Source organism: Chanodichthys erythropterus, chromosome 16, assembly GCF_024489055.1.
Source record: "Chanodichthys erythropterus isolate Z2021 chromosome 16, ASM2448905v1, whole genome shotgun sequence".
NCBI lineage: Eukaryota > Metazoa > Chordata > Actinopteri > Cypriniformes > Xenocyprididae > Chanodichthys > Chanodichthys erythropterus.
In genome coordinates this window covers 40030497-40047142 of record NC_090236.1, presented here as the reverse complement: position 1 = coordinate 40047142, position 16646 = coordinate 40030497, and the positions used below count along the sequence as shown (strand labels likewise).

The window sequence follows — 16646 nt, the reverse complement described above, 5'->3', positions numbered from 1 at the left end:
TCTCAGCTCTAAAATATTTTATCAGCACATTGCACTCTTTGTTTTTTAGTAGCATATTTGAAGTCATAATTTACACACACCTTGCAGAATCTGCAACAAATATGATTTATTATAACAGATGTTTTACATAAAGTCCACAAAATATAATAATATCTGCATTTACACAAATGAAGCAGTTCAAACTTTTACATACACTTAACTGATTCTCAGTAATGTTTCATTACATGATGGTTTTTATGATAAGTCCCATGTTTGTCCTGTTCTGCCCACAGTTCCTCAGAAAAATCCTCCAGGTCCAACACATTCTTTCATTTTCCAGCATCTTCTGCATATTTTAACCCTTCCCAGCAGTGTATAATCTTTAAGATCCATATTTTCACATTGATGACAACTGACATATAGGCTAATCAATCACTGTTCAGTAAATGTATGCTAAACATTTTACTTTTGTAATAAACGTGTTTAATAATCAACAGAGCATTCAACATCTCAAGTGCAGACAGAGTGTCTTCAGAAAGATGCCAGATTATTCTATAATTCTAAAAACTTTTAAAGCTACTTGGATTAAACCCACTTTATTTTCCTCATTCGCTTGAAATAAAATTATATTACATAATGTGTTTCGTCATGTAGGCTGTGATATCATGTGTGTTAAACTGTCTTCCTCCTCCTAGCTCTTCCATTAAAAAGAGGTGCAATACTCCAGATTTCCAAAAAACAAAACTTTAATCCACTTGATATAGGCTAAAACAAAGAAATGTAGAAAAAACAATAGGTTACACACTATCACTGAATTAAATGACATGCTATAAATCATAATTCTTATCAATATACATTGAGAGACATAGTGAAGTAGCCTAAACGAACACTGAAACGATTATTAAAATAGCGTCTTAAAGATACACAGTAAGGTGCAAACAGAATACTATACAGTGGCATCAAAATCAGTTTTAATTAATTTAGTATCACACCGAACTATTGCGGTAGTGAAACTGTGAGTCATGCATCTAGCAGCCAGAACTTAACGATAACCAGTGGCGTGCACACAGTTTTGATCGCGAAAGTGAAAGTGCCCTTTGCGGTCTAATTGCGGTGCCCCCGCGTTCCCATTTCTCCCCCGGAACGCGAGAACAATCTACCCCCAGCCACTTTACCGGCTAAAAAAAAAAAAAAAAATCAGATTAAGTAGTTAATTATGCACATATGTACATAAATTAGTACAGATAAAATCATTCAAATAAATTATAAACAGAATAAATCAAAATGTTTATTTTAAGCTGTTTGTAAATCCTGCAGCTGTCAACTGTGATATAAAACAGAGTAGGGTTGCCAGATCTGTGCAACCAAATAACCCAATGGCCAACTAAAAGTCGATTTTGTGCTGATAGTTTTACGTTTTTCTGGGAGCCCATGGCATGTCTCGTCCTAAATGCAAGTGAAAGTAAATCATTAGAGTTGTCGTTTCCTCATTAACAGACAGAATCGATCATTTAACAGACAGAATATCTTTAAATCTGTAATAGAGTCGTTTATAAAAGTTTAGGCAGGAATGATGTGTAGCTACTCAATGGAAAAGCTGTAGGATTTCTGTGAATCGGTATGTATGATATCCTGAAAAAAAATGAACAACGTCTCTTGTGTTTCTGCAGATTGTGATTCTTCAGAAGTCTAAAGTGCATTTGTGTTTATGTGACTGACCTTATGTGTTTGAGTGAATGATCTTCTCCAGCTCTCAAGATCATTCAGTTATAAAGGTTGTTTGATTATTTAGTTTTTGTGATTGTCTGTCACTTCCTGTTCAGATCCATTATGGATGACATACAAACATTCAGAAATGAAGATTATTTCCCAGGACACAGGTACTAACACATTAAATATCCTTTAATATTATAGATTAAATTACTGTCTACAGAAAAAAAAAAAAAAAATGTATTGAAAACAATAAGCCTCCTTGAGTACTTTTTATTATTTTATTTTATTTTATTTATTTATTTTTATTATTTTTTTTTGGAGATCTTATCTTAAGAAGATTGAAACCATAAAGGATGTTCTGTTTTAGCTCAGTTCATCAGAAGAGATCAGAACCAGAGTCCAGCTGTGTGTCTATGAAGAGTGACGTGTCTATGGATCAGCCAGTAAAGTTTATGAGTGGAGATACACAGACTGGCCTCAGGTATATTTCTATAAAAATATAATTATAGTATGGCATTTTATATTATCATATATTTTCTAGAAGAGATTACATTCTTCTTTTGCTTTTTGTCTTTGTAGGTATTTATCTTTTTTTATCTTTACTTTATAATTGAATACACACACACACACATACAGTGGGTATGTAAAGTATTCAGACCCCCTTACATTTTTCACTCATTGTTATATTGCAGCCATTTGCTAAAATCATTTAAGTTCATTTTTTTTCCTCATTAATGTACACACAGCACCCCATATTGACAGAAAAACACAGAATTGTTGACATTTTTGCAGATTTATTAAAAAAGAAAAACTGAAATATCACATGGTCCTAAGTATTCAGACCCTTTGCTCAGTATTTAGTAGAAGCACCCTTTTGATCTAATACAGCCATCAGTCTTTTTGGGAAAGATGCAACAAGTTTTTCACACCTGGATTTGGGAATCCTCTGCCATTCCTCCTTGCAGATCCTCTCCAGTTCTGTCAGGTTGGATGGTAAACATTGGTGGACAGCCATTTTTAGGTCTCTCCAGAGATGCTCAATTGGGTTTAAGTCAGGGCTCTGGCTGGGCCATTCAAGAACAGTCACAGAGTTGTTGTGAAGCCACTCCTTCTTTATTTTAGCTGTGTGCTTAGGGTCATTGTCTTGTTGGAAAGTAAACCTTTGGCCCAGTCTGAGGTCCTGAGCACTCTGGAGAAGGTTTTCGTACAGGATATCCCTGTACTTGGCCGCATTCATCTTTCCCTCGATTGCAACCAGTCGTCCTGTCCCTGCAGCTGAAAAACACCCCCACAGCATGATGCTGCCACCACCATGCTTCACTGTTGGGACTGTATTGGACAGGTGATGAGCAGTGCCTGGTTTTCTCCACACATACAGCTTAGAATTAAGGCCAAAAAGTTCTATCTTGGTCTCATCAGACACCAAACACCCTTCAGGTGTTTTTCAAACACCCTTCAGGTGTTTTTTAGCAAACTCCATGCGGACTTTCATGTGTCTTGCACTGAGGAGAGGCTTCCGTCGGGCCACTCTGCCATAAAGCCCTGACTGGTGGAGGGCTGCAGTAATGGTTGACTTTCTACAACTTTCTCCCATCTCCCGACTGCATCTCTGGAGCTCAGCCCACAGTGATCTTTGGGTTCTTCTTTACCTCTCTCACCAAGGCTCTTCTCCCCCGATAGCTCAGTTTGGCCGGACGGCCAGCTCTAGGAAAGGTTCTGGTCGTCCCAAACGTCTTCCATTTAAGGATTATGGAGGCCACTGTGCTCTTAGGAACACTGTGCTCTTAGAATTTTTTTTGTAACCTTGGCCAGATCTGTGCCTTTCTGTCTCTGAGCTCTTCAGGCAGTTCCTTTGACCTCATGATTCTAATTTGCTCTGACATGCACTGTGAGCTGTAAGGTCCTATATAAACAGGTGTGTGGCTTTCCTAATCAAGTCCAATCAGTATAATCAAACACAGCTGGACTCAAATGAAGGTGTAGAACCATCTCAAGGATGATCAGAAGAAATGGACAGCACCTGAGTTAAATATATGAGTGTCACAGCAAAGGGTCTGAATACTTTGGACCATGTGATATTTCAGTTTTTCTTTTTTAATAAATCTGCAAAAATGTCAACAATTCTGTGTTTTTCTGTCAATATGGGGTGCTGTGTGTACATTAATGAGGAAAAAAAATGAACTTAAATGATTTTAGCAAATGGCTGCAATATAACAAAGAGTGAAAAATGTAAGGGGGTCTGAATACTTTCTGTACCCACTGTATATGGAAGGAGATGATTATAAAGTGCCCTTTAACGTTTAAATTGATTTTTTAAATTATAAATAAATAAATGAGTTAATGAATACAATAATTTGAAATATTAACATTAACTTCTATCTGTTTTAGCTCAATTCATCAGAAGAGATCAGAACCAGAGTCCAGCTGTGTGTCTATGAAGAGTGATGTGTCTATGGATCAGCCAGTAAAGTTTAAGAGTGAAGATACACGGACTGGTCTCAGGTAAAACATTTCTATAACAGATATTTGAATATATGATACAGAACTAGGCATTGCGCTTATTAAACCATGTAATAATGTGGAGATTTTATTTTACAGCCATAAAGCCGACAGCCTCAACACATTTAGATCAAACCTGAAGAAGAAGTTTCAGTGTCTGAATGAAGGAACAGCAAAGCAGGGAAACCCAACACTCCTGAATGAGATCTACACAGAGCTCTACATCACAGAGAGTGAAGGTGAAGAGATCAATAATGAGCATGAGGTGAGACAGATTGAGACACAATCCAGGAGAGCAGAAACAGAGGACACACCAATCAAATGCAATGACATCGTTAAACCTCTACCTGGACAAGACAAACCCATCAGAACTGTGCTGACAAAGGGAGTCGCTGGCATTGGAAAAACAGTCTCTGTGCAGAAGTTCATCCTGGACTGGGCTGAAGGGAAAGAGAATCAGGACGTCCAGCTCATATTTCCACTTCCTTTCAGAGAGCTCAACTTGATGAAGGACAAAACACTCAGTCTTTCAGATCTTCTTCATGTCTTTTTCCCTGAAACCAAAGAAATGGAAATATCCAGTGAAGAATATAAAGTGTTGTTCATCTTCGATGGTCTGGATGAGTGTCGTCTGTCTCTGAACTTTAAGAGCAAAGTGAAACTGTGTAATATATCTGAATCAGCCTCAGTGGACGAGCTGCTGAAGAACCTTATTGCGGGGAATCTGCTTCCCTCTGCTCTCATCTGGATCACCTCCAGACTAGCAGCAGCTGATCTCGTCCCCTCTGAGTGTGTCCATCGAGTGACAGAGGTACGAGGATTCAATGAGCCACAGAAGGAGGAATACTTCAGGAAGAGAATTAGTAAAAAGAAATTGGCCAAAAAAATCATCAGACACCTGAAGTCATCAAGAAGTCTCCACATCATGTGCCACATCCCAGTGTTCTGCTGGATCTCAGCCACTGTTCTAGAGAAGATGTTGAGTGAAGCAGAGAGAGGAGAGATTCCCAAGACTCTCACTCAAATGTACACACACTTCCTGATCATTCAGACCAACATCAAACATAAGAAGGACTATGAGAAGAAAGTGAAAGATGAAGACATGATTCTCAAACTGGGGAAACTGGCTTTTCAGCAGCTTGTGAAAGGCAACCTGATCTTCTATGAGGAAGACCTGAGAGAGTGTGGCATTGATGTGACAGAAGCATCAGTGTACTCAGGATTGTGCACTCAGATCTTCAGAGAGGAGTTGGGCTGGTATCAGGGAAAAGTCTTCTGCTTTGTTCATTTGAGCATCCAGGAACATCTAGCAGCTCTATATGCACACATTTACTTTACAAACAAGAATAGAAATGTATTTGAGAAAACCAAACAAAGTCTCTTTTCTAAAATTTTAAATCAGATAAAATATCATTCATTATCTGAGCTCCATCAGAGAGCTGTAAATAAGGTCTTAAAGAGTAAGAATGGACATCTAGACCTTTTCCTGCGTTTTCTTCTGGGTCTCTCATTGGAGTCCAATCAGACTCTCTTACGAGAACTACTGACACAGACAGGAAGCTGCTCCTACAACAAAGAAGAAACAGTTCAGTACATCAAACAGAAGATCAAGGAGAATCTCTCTCCAGAGAGATCCATCAATCTGTTCCACTGTCTGAATGAACTGGGTGATAATTCACTGATGCAGGAGATCCAACGCTATCTGAAATCTGGAGAAATAAGAGAAACCAAACTCTCTTCTTCGCAGTGGTCAGCTCTGGTTTATGTGTTGCTGACATCAGAGAAGAAGATGGAAGTTTTCAATCTAAAAGAGTTTTTTGGAAAAAAACACACAGCAGATGAAGTTCTTCAGAAGCTGCTGCCTGTGGTTAAAGAATCCAGATCAGCTCAGTAAGAAACACTGACAACAATCACTCCTCTTTCAAAACAATCACATTTATGAATTTAGCATGTACTGTTTTGTAGTTTGATGATAAAGCAAATAGTAGAGTGTTAGTGGTATTAAATGTGAAAATCTGTTAAATGCTGTTGATACAAATATTAGTGTGATGCATTAAAAATGAGAGGAGACCCTATCATACACCTACTGCAATGTGGCACCAGGCACAACACAAGTGTTTTTTGCTCGTTTCAGCCTGACACAGATCCGTTTCCTCGCTAGAGAAGCATTCAGATTGTAAATAGCAAATACGCCATGGCGTGAGTGGAACTAGCCTTTAAAGAGAATGGGAGATGGCACTCTGATTTGTTTATTGCATGTTACGTCAAAAACACACCCATGACTCATAAGGAGAATAGAGACAACCCTTTTAGATCATGTGCCGGGTGCGCCAACCATTTCTCCCATCAATAAACTAGCAGCGACATGCGCTTTAGACCATGCACTTAAATTGTGAAAATGGGGACCAAGGTGACTCATTTGTACAATTTCTTTTTTCAAACATTACACATTTAGATATAAACACTCATCATACAAACCTCAACAATGGTGACAACAAAAAATTCAGATAAACAGACCAACTCAACATCACAAAACAGGCTGTTAAAAAGTCACAAGAAAAAGGACAGCAAAAATAAAAGCGGAAAATAGTAAAACATATTAGCTCCATAAATTATTATTGATGCAGTGCATGCTGGGAGCCATTAATGAGATTTGTACTGTGCTATTTTATGCACTGCAGCATAAAGCTTTTAATTGATTGTTACCACTGATGAGTTTCATGTGATGTTTGTTGATATCTGTGAGTCTAAATAATACAGTAGTTAATAACTTCTGCGTTTTGCATGTTTTTAACATTGTTCTACATTCCTGATTATCACAATTCTGATGGAATTCATGCTGTAGTATCACAGGGTTGGTAGTGCACAACAAAATATCAGTCATCAGACTTGAAAATATAACAGCATGTTAAAGTAACCTTCAAGTTACCCCATGATAACTGTTTTACCTGTTATTCTTTAACTACTGGCCTACATTATGATATGTAGTTCCATTCAGAGCACTGGTAATCCAGATTTAGTAATCTGGATCATTGACTGAATCATCTGATCTACATAAAATAGTGGGAAAACTGCCCTGGTTCAATGAAGAGTTGAATTATTGAAGAATTTTACACTTATATAATCTAAAGGAGGACTTTAAATTTTGTTTTATAGCTTTAAATTCTTTAATTCAATAATCATTGAATACTGTATATCTGATGGTTTTGATTGCCTCAGCTACACCACTTCAGTCAAAGTTACAGTCAAAAGTCATCTGTTCTTCAGAACCCTACCTGATTAAAGAATTTAAAGCTATAAAACAAAATTTAAAGTCCTCCTTTAGATTATATAAGTATAGATTATATAATCTAAAGGAGGACTTTAAATTTTGTTTTATAGCTTTAAATTCTTTAATTCGATAATCATTGAATACTGTATATCTGATGGTTTTGATTGCCTCAGCTACACCACTACAGTCAAAGTTACAGTCAAAAGTCATCTGTTCTTCAGAACCCTACCTGATAAACCCATTATATCACTGTTTGTTTGTTTTGTACTCTACACAGGCTACAGTCCTGTAATCTCACCACTCATTCCTGTAAGAGTTTGTCTTTAGTTCTACAATCCTCAAACATGCTTCTGGGAGAGCTGGACCTGAGTAACAGTGACCTGCAGGATTCAGGAGTGAAGCTTCTTTCTGATGGACTGAAGAGTCCAAACTGTCAACTGCAGATACTGAGGTAATTTTTTTTCCATGAAACCACAAAAAAATAACATTAAATTTTGTCACTAAATGTGACATCTGCTCTCAATACATTTCCAGAACAAGTGACAAAACTAAACTGGCAGGAATGTGATTTTTTTCCCATAATGTCTGCATTTTCCAACCTGATAAGTGACTTGAAAAATTTGTTTAGGGTGGGATGATTGAAATCATGACATGGCCTGAAACAATTACTAAAGATACTTCAAAATGCTGTCTTTCAAATAAATGTATTTAATGCATGGATTTCTTCTGACACTCAAACTGGTAACACCATCTAGTGGGTGTGTGCGAGACACTCTTAGCATCTTAGCTAAGGTCCAAAATTACCACCATACCCCAGATGGCCATTATATGAAATGTTGTGCCTCATCAGTTGGTCATCCAATCAATCAAAATTTTCAATCTAAAAGATTTTATTGAAAAACAACATACATTAGAGGAAGTTCTTCAGAAGCTGCAGTCGGTGGTTAAAAAATCCAGATCAGCTCAGTAAGAAACACTGACAACAATCAATCCACTTTCAAAACATGATCACATTAATGAATTTAGTGTGTGCTGTTTTGTAGTTTGATGATGAAGCAAATAGAAGAGTGTTAGTGGTATTAAATGTGAAAATCTGTTAAATGCAGTTGTTGTGATAAAAAATATTAGTGTGATGCATTAAAATGAGAAACTTGACTCGTTTGTACAAATATATTTCAAACATTACACATTTAGATATAAACACTCATAATACAAACCTCAATAATGGTGACAATTAACAAAATATCCAGATGAACAGATCAACTCAACATCACAAAACAAGCTCTTAAAAAGGTCACAAGAAAAACGACATCAAAAATAAAAGCAAAAAAATAGTAAGAAATTAGCTTCATAACTTATTTTTGATGCAGAGCATTCTGGGAGAGATGAATGAGTTTTGTACTGTGCTATTACCCAGCATGCATTGCAGCATAAATCTTTTAATTGATTGTTCCCATTGATGAGTTTCATGTGCTGTTTGTTGATGTCTGTGAGTCTAAATATTACAGTAGTTAATAACTTCTGCACTTTGCATGTTTTTAACATTGTTCTACATTCCTGATTATCACAATACTGCTGGATTTCATGCTGTAGTATCACAGCGTTGGTAGTGCACAACAAAATATCAGTCATTAGACTTGAAAATGTAACAGGATGTTGGAATAACCTTCAAGTTACCCCATGATAACCGTTTCACCTGTTATGCTTTATATAACTAGTGGCCTACATTATGATGTGTAGTTCCATTCAGAGCACTTGTAATCCAGATTTGGTAATCTGGATCATCGACTGAATCATCTGATCTGTACATAAAATAGTGGGAAAACTGTCCTGGTTCGATGCTTTATAAGGAACTGAATTATTGAAGCATTTTACACTTATATAATCTAAAGGAAGGCATTTTAATTTTGTTTTATAGCCTTACATTTTTAAATGCAGTAATCATTGAATATATTGGATGGTTTTGATTGCCTCACCTGCATCACTGCAGTCAAAAGTCATCTGTTCTTCAGAACCTTACCTGATAAACCCATTATATCACTGTTTGTTTTGTACTCTACACAGGCTACAGTCCTGTAATCTCACCACTCATTCCTGTGAGAGTTTGTCCTCAGCTCTAATATCCTCAAACATGTTCCTGAGAGAGCTGGACCTGAGTAACAATGACCTGCAGGATTCAGGAGTGAAGCTTCTTTCTGATGGACTGAAGAGTCCAAACTGTCAACTGCAGATACTGAGGTAAATGGTTTTCCATGAAACCACAAAAAATTAACATTACATTTTGTCACTAAATGTAACATCTGCTCTCAATGAATTGCCAGAACAAGAGTAGAAACAAAATTTGCAGGAATATGATTTTTTCCCCACATAATGTCTGCATTTTCCAACCTCATAAGTGACTCGAAAAATTTGTTCAGGGTGGGACGATGAGTGGACAGTATGATGATGGAAAATGGCCTGAAACAATTACTAAAGATACTGCAAAATGCTGTGTTTCTAATAAATCTATTTAATGCATGGATTTCTTCTGACAAACAAACTGGTAGTGCCATCTAGTGGCTGTGTGATTGCCTCAGCTACATCACTACAGTCAAAGATACAGTCAAAAGTCATCTGTGCTTCAGAACCCTGCCTGATAAACCCATTATATCACTGTTTGTTTTATACTCTACACAGGCTACAGTTCTGTAATCTCACCACTCATTCCTGTGAGAGTTTGTCTTCAGCTCTACACTCCTCAAACATGTTCCTGGGAGAGCTAGACCTGAGTAACAATGACTTGCAGGATTCAGGAGTGGATTTTCTTTCTGATGGACTGAAGAGTCCAAACTGTCAACTGCAGATACTGAGGTAAATGGGTTTTCCATGAAACCACAAAAAATTAATATTAAATTTTCTCAATGATTTATTGCTCTCAATAAATTATCAGAACAAGAGACAAAACAAAATTTGCAGGAATGTGATTTTTTCCCCATAATATCTGCATTTCCCAACCTGATAAGTGACTTGAAAATTTCATTTAGGGTGGGAAGATGAGTGGATGATGGAAATCATGACATGGCCTGAAACAATTACTAAAGATACTGCAAAATGCTGTGTTTCAAATAAATGCATTTAATGCATGGATTGCTTCTTACATACAAACTGGTAACACCATCTAGTGGATTTGAAAAAAAAACAAACAAAAAAAAACAATATCTGCCAAACAATTTTCCAATTTTCTAATGAGAACTGTTTATATATCTTCTAAGCAATTGTGAAGCATTAAGGTGTGTCACTGTTTGTTTGTTATCAGCTCCCTGGTTTCCTGCTAAAATAAAAGCTTATTTTAAATTAAAAGTTATTTAATGAAGTTTTTAAAGGTTTAAATAATTTATTAGCAACTAGAATTCACTGCATTTGAACTATTTGTAAATAATGTTTTATTGTAAAATATGCACACATTCCCTCAGAGGATTTGTAAATATTTTTTGTGTCATCAAATTAAATTTAAAATTGAATGAATCATGGAAACTGTATTTTCAATTGAAAACAATGAAATTTAAAATAAAATGTAGCCACTGGAAATTACAGGAGGTTATTTAAGTTTTTTTTTTTTTTTTTTTTTTTAAATGGTTAAACAATATTTAATGGTTAAACAGTCACATCATTTTGTGACTGAATCATCAGAAAACAACTGCACATGCAAACTGCACAGGTCAGTGTGTGATAGTGACTGATCCAATTGTCAAACTAATATTATGTTTGCTGTTGCTGTGTGTGTTTGTAGGCTCTCTGGCTGTATGGTGACAGAGGAAGGCTGTGGTTATGTTTCTTCAGCTCTGAGTTCAAACCCCTCACACCTGAGAGAGCTGGATCTGAGCTACAATCACCCAGGAGATTCAGGAGTCAAGCTGCTCTCTGAAAAACTCAACCATCCAAACTACAGACTGGACAAACTCAAGTAAGTCAAGCTGGAGGAGTTTTGTAACAAGCTTAGCTTTAGTTATACTACAGAGATATTCAATGCTTGAATATGATTGGTTGACCAACATTCTAAGGTGTGCAATTATTTTCCAGTAAACACACAGTTACAGTTGTTCTAAGCAGGTCTTGACCGCTTTTACAGTTTTAACTTTGCAGAAATATTGAAAAGTTATATCAACTGTCCTTACAACCTACAACAAAACAACCCATAAAACCCATAAAGAAAATGATCAAGCAAATAATCTAACATACAACAGGAAAAAAATTACAAATTATTTTCATGATTTTACCACAAAAATATGTTTTATTTTCTGTGGAAAGCACACACATTCTCCTAGGAAGGAATTTCCCTTTTCAGGGATTTTGTGTGGCTTAACATCACAATATTTATAATAAAAATGCTGATTCATTTATGAATGAAACAAGGGATCTCATTCACTAAGCATGTGTATTCAAAAATTTGTGTGAATCTGCATATGGACGTTTTTACAAACAAATCATGATTCATCAGTAACATTTGCTTTAAAATTAATTCTAAATTTACGAAAAAATGTGAAAATCACATACTCTTGGTGGTGGATGGCTTGAGGACATTGCTGTGTGAACACATCCTTAGAAAGCGTTATGTTTGCTGAGAGTGACAAAAGAAAAGAGTGTTTGGGAAGCCCTTATATGGACATGGTTTGTAAGAACAAATTTGTGTGCATACATGTTGTGAATGAGGGGGAAAAGTTTTCGTAAGAAGTTCAAATGTGAAATAGTGTATGCAATTATGTATGCCTCTTTACAAGGCTCAACCAACAAGCAATGCATCACTGGGGTAACACTTAAGATGAAGCTTCACTTCATAGAGACCAAAGGCATTGATTCAATGTGTTGACTAGTGTTGATGCCCTTCATGGGAAATACTTTTAAATGTTGAAAGAATACTACTAGGGCTGGGCACTATGTTGAGTTTGTACAATATATCACTATTAGTGCTGTCAAATGATTAATCACGATTAATAGCATCCAAAATAAAGTTTGTGTTTACAAAATATATCTGTATGTGTACTGTGTATATTTAGTATGTATATATAAATACACACACACACTGAATGTATATATTTATAAAAAAATATATTATATTTTTATATAAAATATTTATATATACAATATAAATATATACAATATACATGTATACTCTGTCTATTTAGTAGAGCTGCTCGATTATGGCAAAAATCATAATCACGATTACTTTGGTCAATATTAAAATTTATTATTATTTAATGCGATTATTGGTGGGTGATATGATCAAAGTCTTATTTCATGATATGAGTAATTTTAAATGTCAGTGAAATTTCACAATTATCCATACTTAAGCAAAAACTAATACCAGATTAATTAATGCAAGTAAAAAGTCTTCAAAACGGCTACAGAAGACAAGTAAACAGTCAATAAAATAAGAACAAAGAAAAACTAATTACAAACAAAACCAACAAAAAAATACACGTATCTGAAGCCCACAGTATACTTTACCTGTATACAGGTGGCCGCTTAGTGAACAGCGTCTCTTTGGCGGCTTAATGAGCTTTTAATAACACTGTTTAATATCAACCATGTCCCGCAGATTAGCAGCAGTAGACTGCATTTTACAACACTCACTTATTCAGCTGATTTTAATGTTAAGTTTGGGTTTGGGATGAATGAAAATGCTCCGCTGTGAAGGAAAGGAAGGTGTCACAATACAGAGTATTGAGTAGGTAAGAGTAGAGACCTGAGAGGGATGGGTATGTTATTTTCTCCCAAAGTAAGTGTCGCCTAGCCACAAATTATAACACTTCCTATAAATTATTTGGTTTAACCCTCTGGAGTCTGAGGCTGATTTGGGGCTTGGAGAAGTTTTGACATGCCCTGACATTTGTGCTTTTTTCAGTTGTTCATAAACATATAAATGACAAAAGTGTCATTACACTGTATTCAACACAAACTAGGCTACAATAATATGTGAGGAACATGTATGTACATGTTTGTATTTTTGAAGGAATAATGTTTATGCGTGGTTATTGAAAAAACAAAAAACTTAAGTCACTGAAATAAGGCCAAAAAAAGTATATTAAATCTGTGTTCACAAGACTTCTGCGTATTGGAGGATGTAGACTAGAGTTTTTGCTTCAGAATTATGTAAAAATTATGCTGCCTACTCCTTCATATAAAACAATATATTGATTTAGTTTTTGTAAGACACTTTTTGTCAAGAAACACAGTATGCGTGGAGGCGTGAATTTTCATGAATAATGGGCCATTTACACCTGAGAAGACAAAAGAATCACATAATAATGACCTGAAATGACTTGCATATTAATGAGGCCTTTCAGTCAGGTAGGCTGTGAAAAAAACCCTCTATAATAATGTCTCAGCTCATCATAAACAGCAATACTGTGAAATATTATTACAATTTAAAATAATGGTATTTTATTATATTCTTTAAAATATAATGTATTTCTGTGATGCAAAGTGTCTGAACAATTATGTTACCTCTATGGCATTTCGTATAGGCTTTTAGCTTAAAAGCATGCACATTTGGAGAAATATTGATGGATTCTTATATATTTATGTAAACTAATATATAAGTAATATTTATTGTCATCACTATGAGTGCTGGAAACTGTGTTTTCAATTCATACTTGCAGCCGGAGGGCGCTCTGTACACCTTTAGGCCACAAATTCATATAAAGAAGAAGAGGACATTTCAGGAATGGTGTTTTCAATTCATACTTGCAGCCGGAGGGCGCTCTCTGTACACCTTCAGGCCACAAATTCATATAAAGAAGAAAAGGAACTAGGAACTAACGGCATGTCTTCTAGAGATCGCTAACCATGGCTTTAACATCCAGATAAACACTTTTCAAGACAATAAATACATGATTGAGACGATGTATACATGTATTGCCTCTGAATTTGCGTCTGAATAGCGCTGGCTCCGTGGGTGTGGCCGCATTAGCGGGTAATGAGCTGAATCTCGGACTTCTGACATGGCTCTCTTTTCATACAGATTGCATAAACACAGAATGTTTGTTTTCAATTTGACTTGAACGATTTAAAACCTGACATTTCAACGTTTCTTTAGACATAAGTGTAATTTTTTTTGTCATTAGTATTCATAAGTTACAGTTCATTGTCCGAGAACTATCAGATTGGACTTCGTTCAGAGGGAGAGGAGAGATCACGCATCATGTTAGTTTTCTTTATTTTACAAAAAGCACAACATTGTGTTTTTACTCTGAGCGTACATAAATAAAAGAAGACATTCTATAGTTTCAATTGATATATTACTTATGTCTCTATGACAAGAAATGACAGAGTATTTTAAGTCTGTTTTGCTGCAATGTGAAAAAAATCCTGCAAAACGCGTTGGCGCGTTTTCGGACCTCAGGGAGTTAAAGCATCAACATTCACAAACCACTGTTAATTTAACATAAAAAGCAAACATAGGCTATGCATGCATGGTTTGGCATGGCAGAATGTGCACAAAGAGCTCTCCCTTTATAATCCCTAAAAAACTGACATCTCAGTTTACTGCAATCTCAGATTATAACTTTGTTATAATCAATGAAGCTGGCTGTATGAATCTTTCCACCAATGAAAAACATTCAGAGGACCACTATCAAATATGATAGAATGAACAGAATAACATGAAATTCAAAAATTACAAAGATATACTCTGCTGTCAATCTGTTATGCCACTGTAGCAGAATAGGTCAAGTCATCTATATAGATGAAAACTTTCCTTGTATAAAAAAGACTTGGCAGGTTTACTCAGTAATCATTTATTTGTGTAACAATAACAGGGTAGATCAGACCAATGACTGGGTCAGACACACAAGGGGAACACTCTTTTAACAAATTAATTAATAATACATCCCCACATCATGGCTAACATACCACAACAGGTCAGACACACAAGAGGGGAACATTCTCTCTATTTATTAGAAGAAATTAGAGATGCACCGATTGCATTTTTCTATAAGAACTATAATTGACAACATATACGAAAATCAACTTTTTTTCAATGCAAAGTTTTATATTTTATATTTTTATAAGTTTTATATTTGCTCTTTGATTAACATGAAAGACAGCAGCAGGAATATTTGACTGCTGTCACTTTAAGAGTTTATGTGCCCAAAATACTGTTACACACACGTTGCCTTTCTCAACTATTTAACGTTACAAAACTGACTGTGTGACTGTTGTGACGTGATTGATGTTTGTAAGATTTTCATAAATTAGCTTTTGGATAATGCATCTTGACTTGAACTGTGTTTTTCGATCATATAAATTCATAAAAACAATTAGGTAATTAGAAAATAAAATGCAGCACTGAGCAAAAACTATGGCGTTTTTGAGCAGTGAGTGGATTCTAACTTAAATACATCTGATTGGCCATTGTGTTCAAGAAATCAACAGATATGTCTGTGATTGGCTACATTGCTCAACGTTGCAAAAACATGTTATAAATAGAAAATCTGCTTATGCTTGCACCTGTAAATCGTTTTTATTTTATTTTAGTTCTTGTTGCTTTAGTGCAACAGATGAATAACAGTTGATTTGTAGGTTTTATTTTTAGATATTTCTATTTTGTGGGAGTACTGTGAATAATTGTATTGTCCCACAACCACACACACACACACAAGTACCTTACTGCCCACACCCGCACTTCACTATCAAATCTTGTCTCACACCACACTCTGTTGCGTCGGGTCCTGTGGGAGGGCTGGTCTCTAGAACAGTCTTTTTATTATTATTATTATTATTTTTTTTTTTTTTTTTTTTTTACAAGATATCATTTAAGTCAAAGATGTCCCCAGAATGTGTCTGTGAAGTTTTAAAATAAACCACAGATCATTTACATTTATGCATTTGGCAGACGCTTTTATCCAAAGCGACTTACATTGCATTATACTATACATTTGTATCTGAGTATGTGCAATCCCTGGGATCGAACCCATGACCTTGGCATTGCTAGTGCCATGCTCTAACCACTGAGCATACAGGAAAGCATTTATTATGCATGTTGTAAATACCCATTTTGAGTGCAAGGAAGAACATGATGTTTTCATGCATGTGTCTTTAAATGCAAATGAGTTGCTGCTCCCTGCCCCCTATCCAGAATAATCCAGAATTCACAGTTCTTGCCTGCCTTGCATACTCTGCCAAATACTAACATCTGCTTGGTTTT

At 35.7% G+C, this 16646-nt stretch overlaps 1 protein-coding gene across 1 annotated transcript in view; it reads left to right on the top strand.

Moving 5' to 3' along the window:
• The first annotated feature begins 1569 nt into the window (after positions 1–1569).
• LOC137002736 (NACHT, LRR and PYD domains-containing protein 3-like) overlaps positions 1570–16646 on the top strand; it is a 28262-nt gene continuing 13185 nt past the window's right edge. Inside the window, exons 1-9 of the mRNA XM_067362577.1 lie at positions 1570–1597; positions 1803–1859; positions 2060–2173; positions 4081–4194; positions 4291–6081; positions 7740–7913; positions 9527–9700; positions 10139–10312; positions 11232–11405. Of these exons, the coding sequence (XP_067218678.1) occupies positions 1810–1859; positions 2060–2173; positions 4081–4194; positions 4291–6081; positions 7740–7913; positions 9527–9700; positions 10139–10312; positions 11232–11405 (2765 nt within the window). The 5' untranslated portion in view covers positions 1570–1597; positions 1803–1809. The remainder of the gene's footprint in view (positions 1598–1802; positions 1860–2059; positions 2174–4080; positions 4195–4290; positions 6082–7739; positions 7914–9526; positions 9701–10138; positions 10313–11231; positions 11406–16646) is intronic.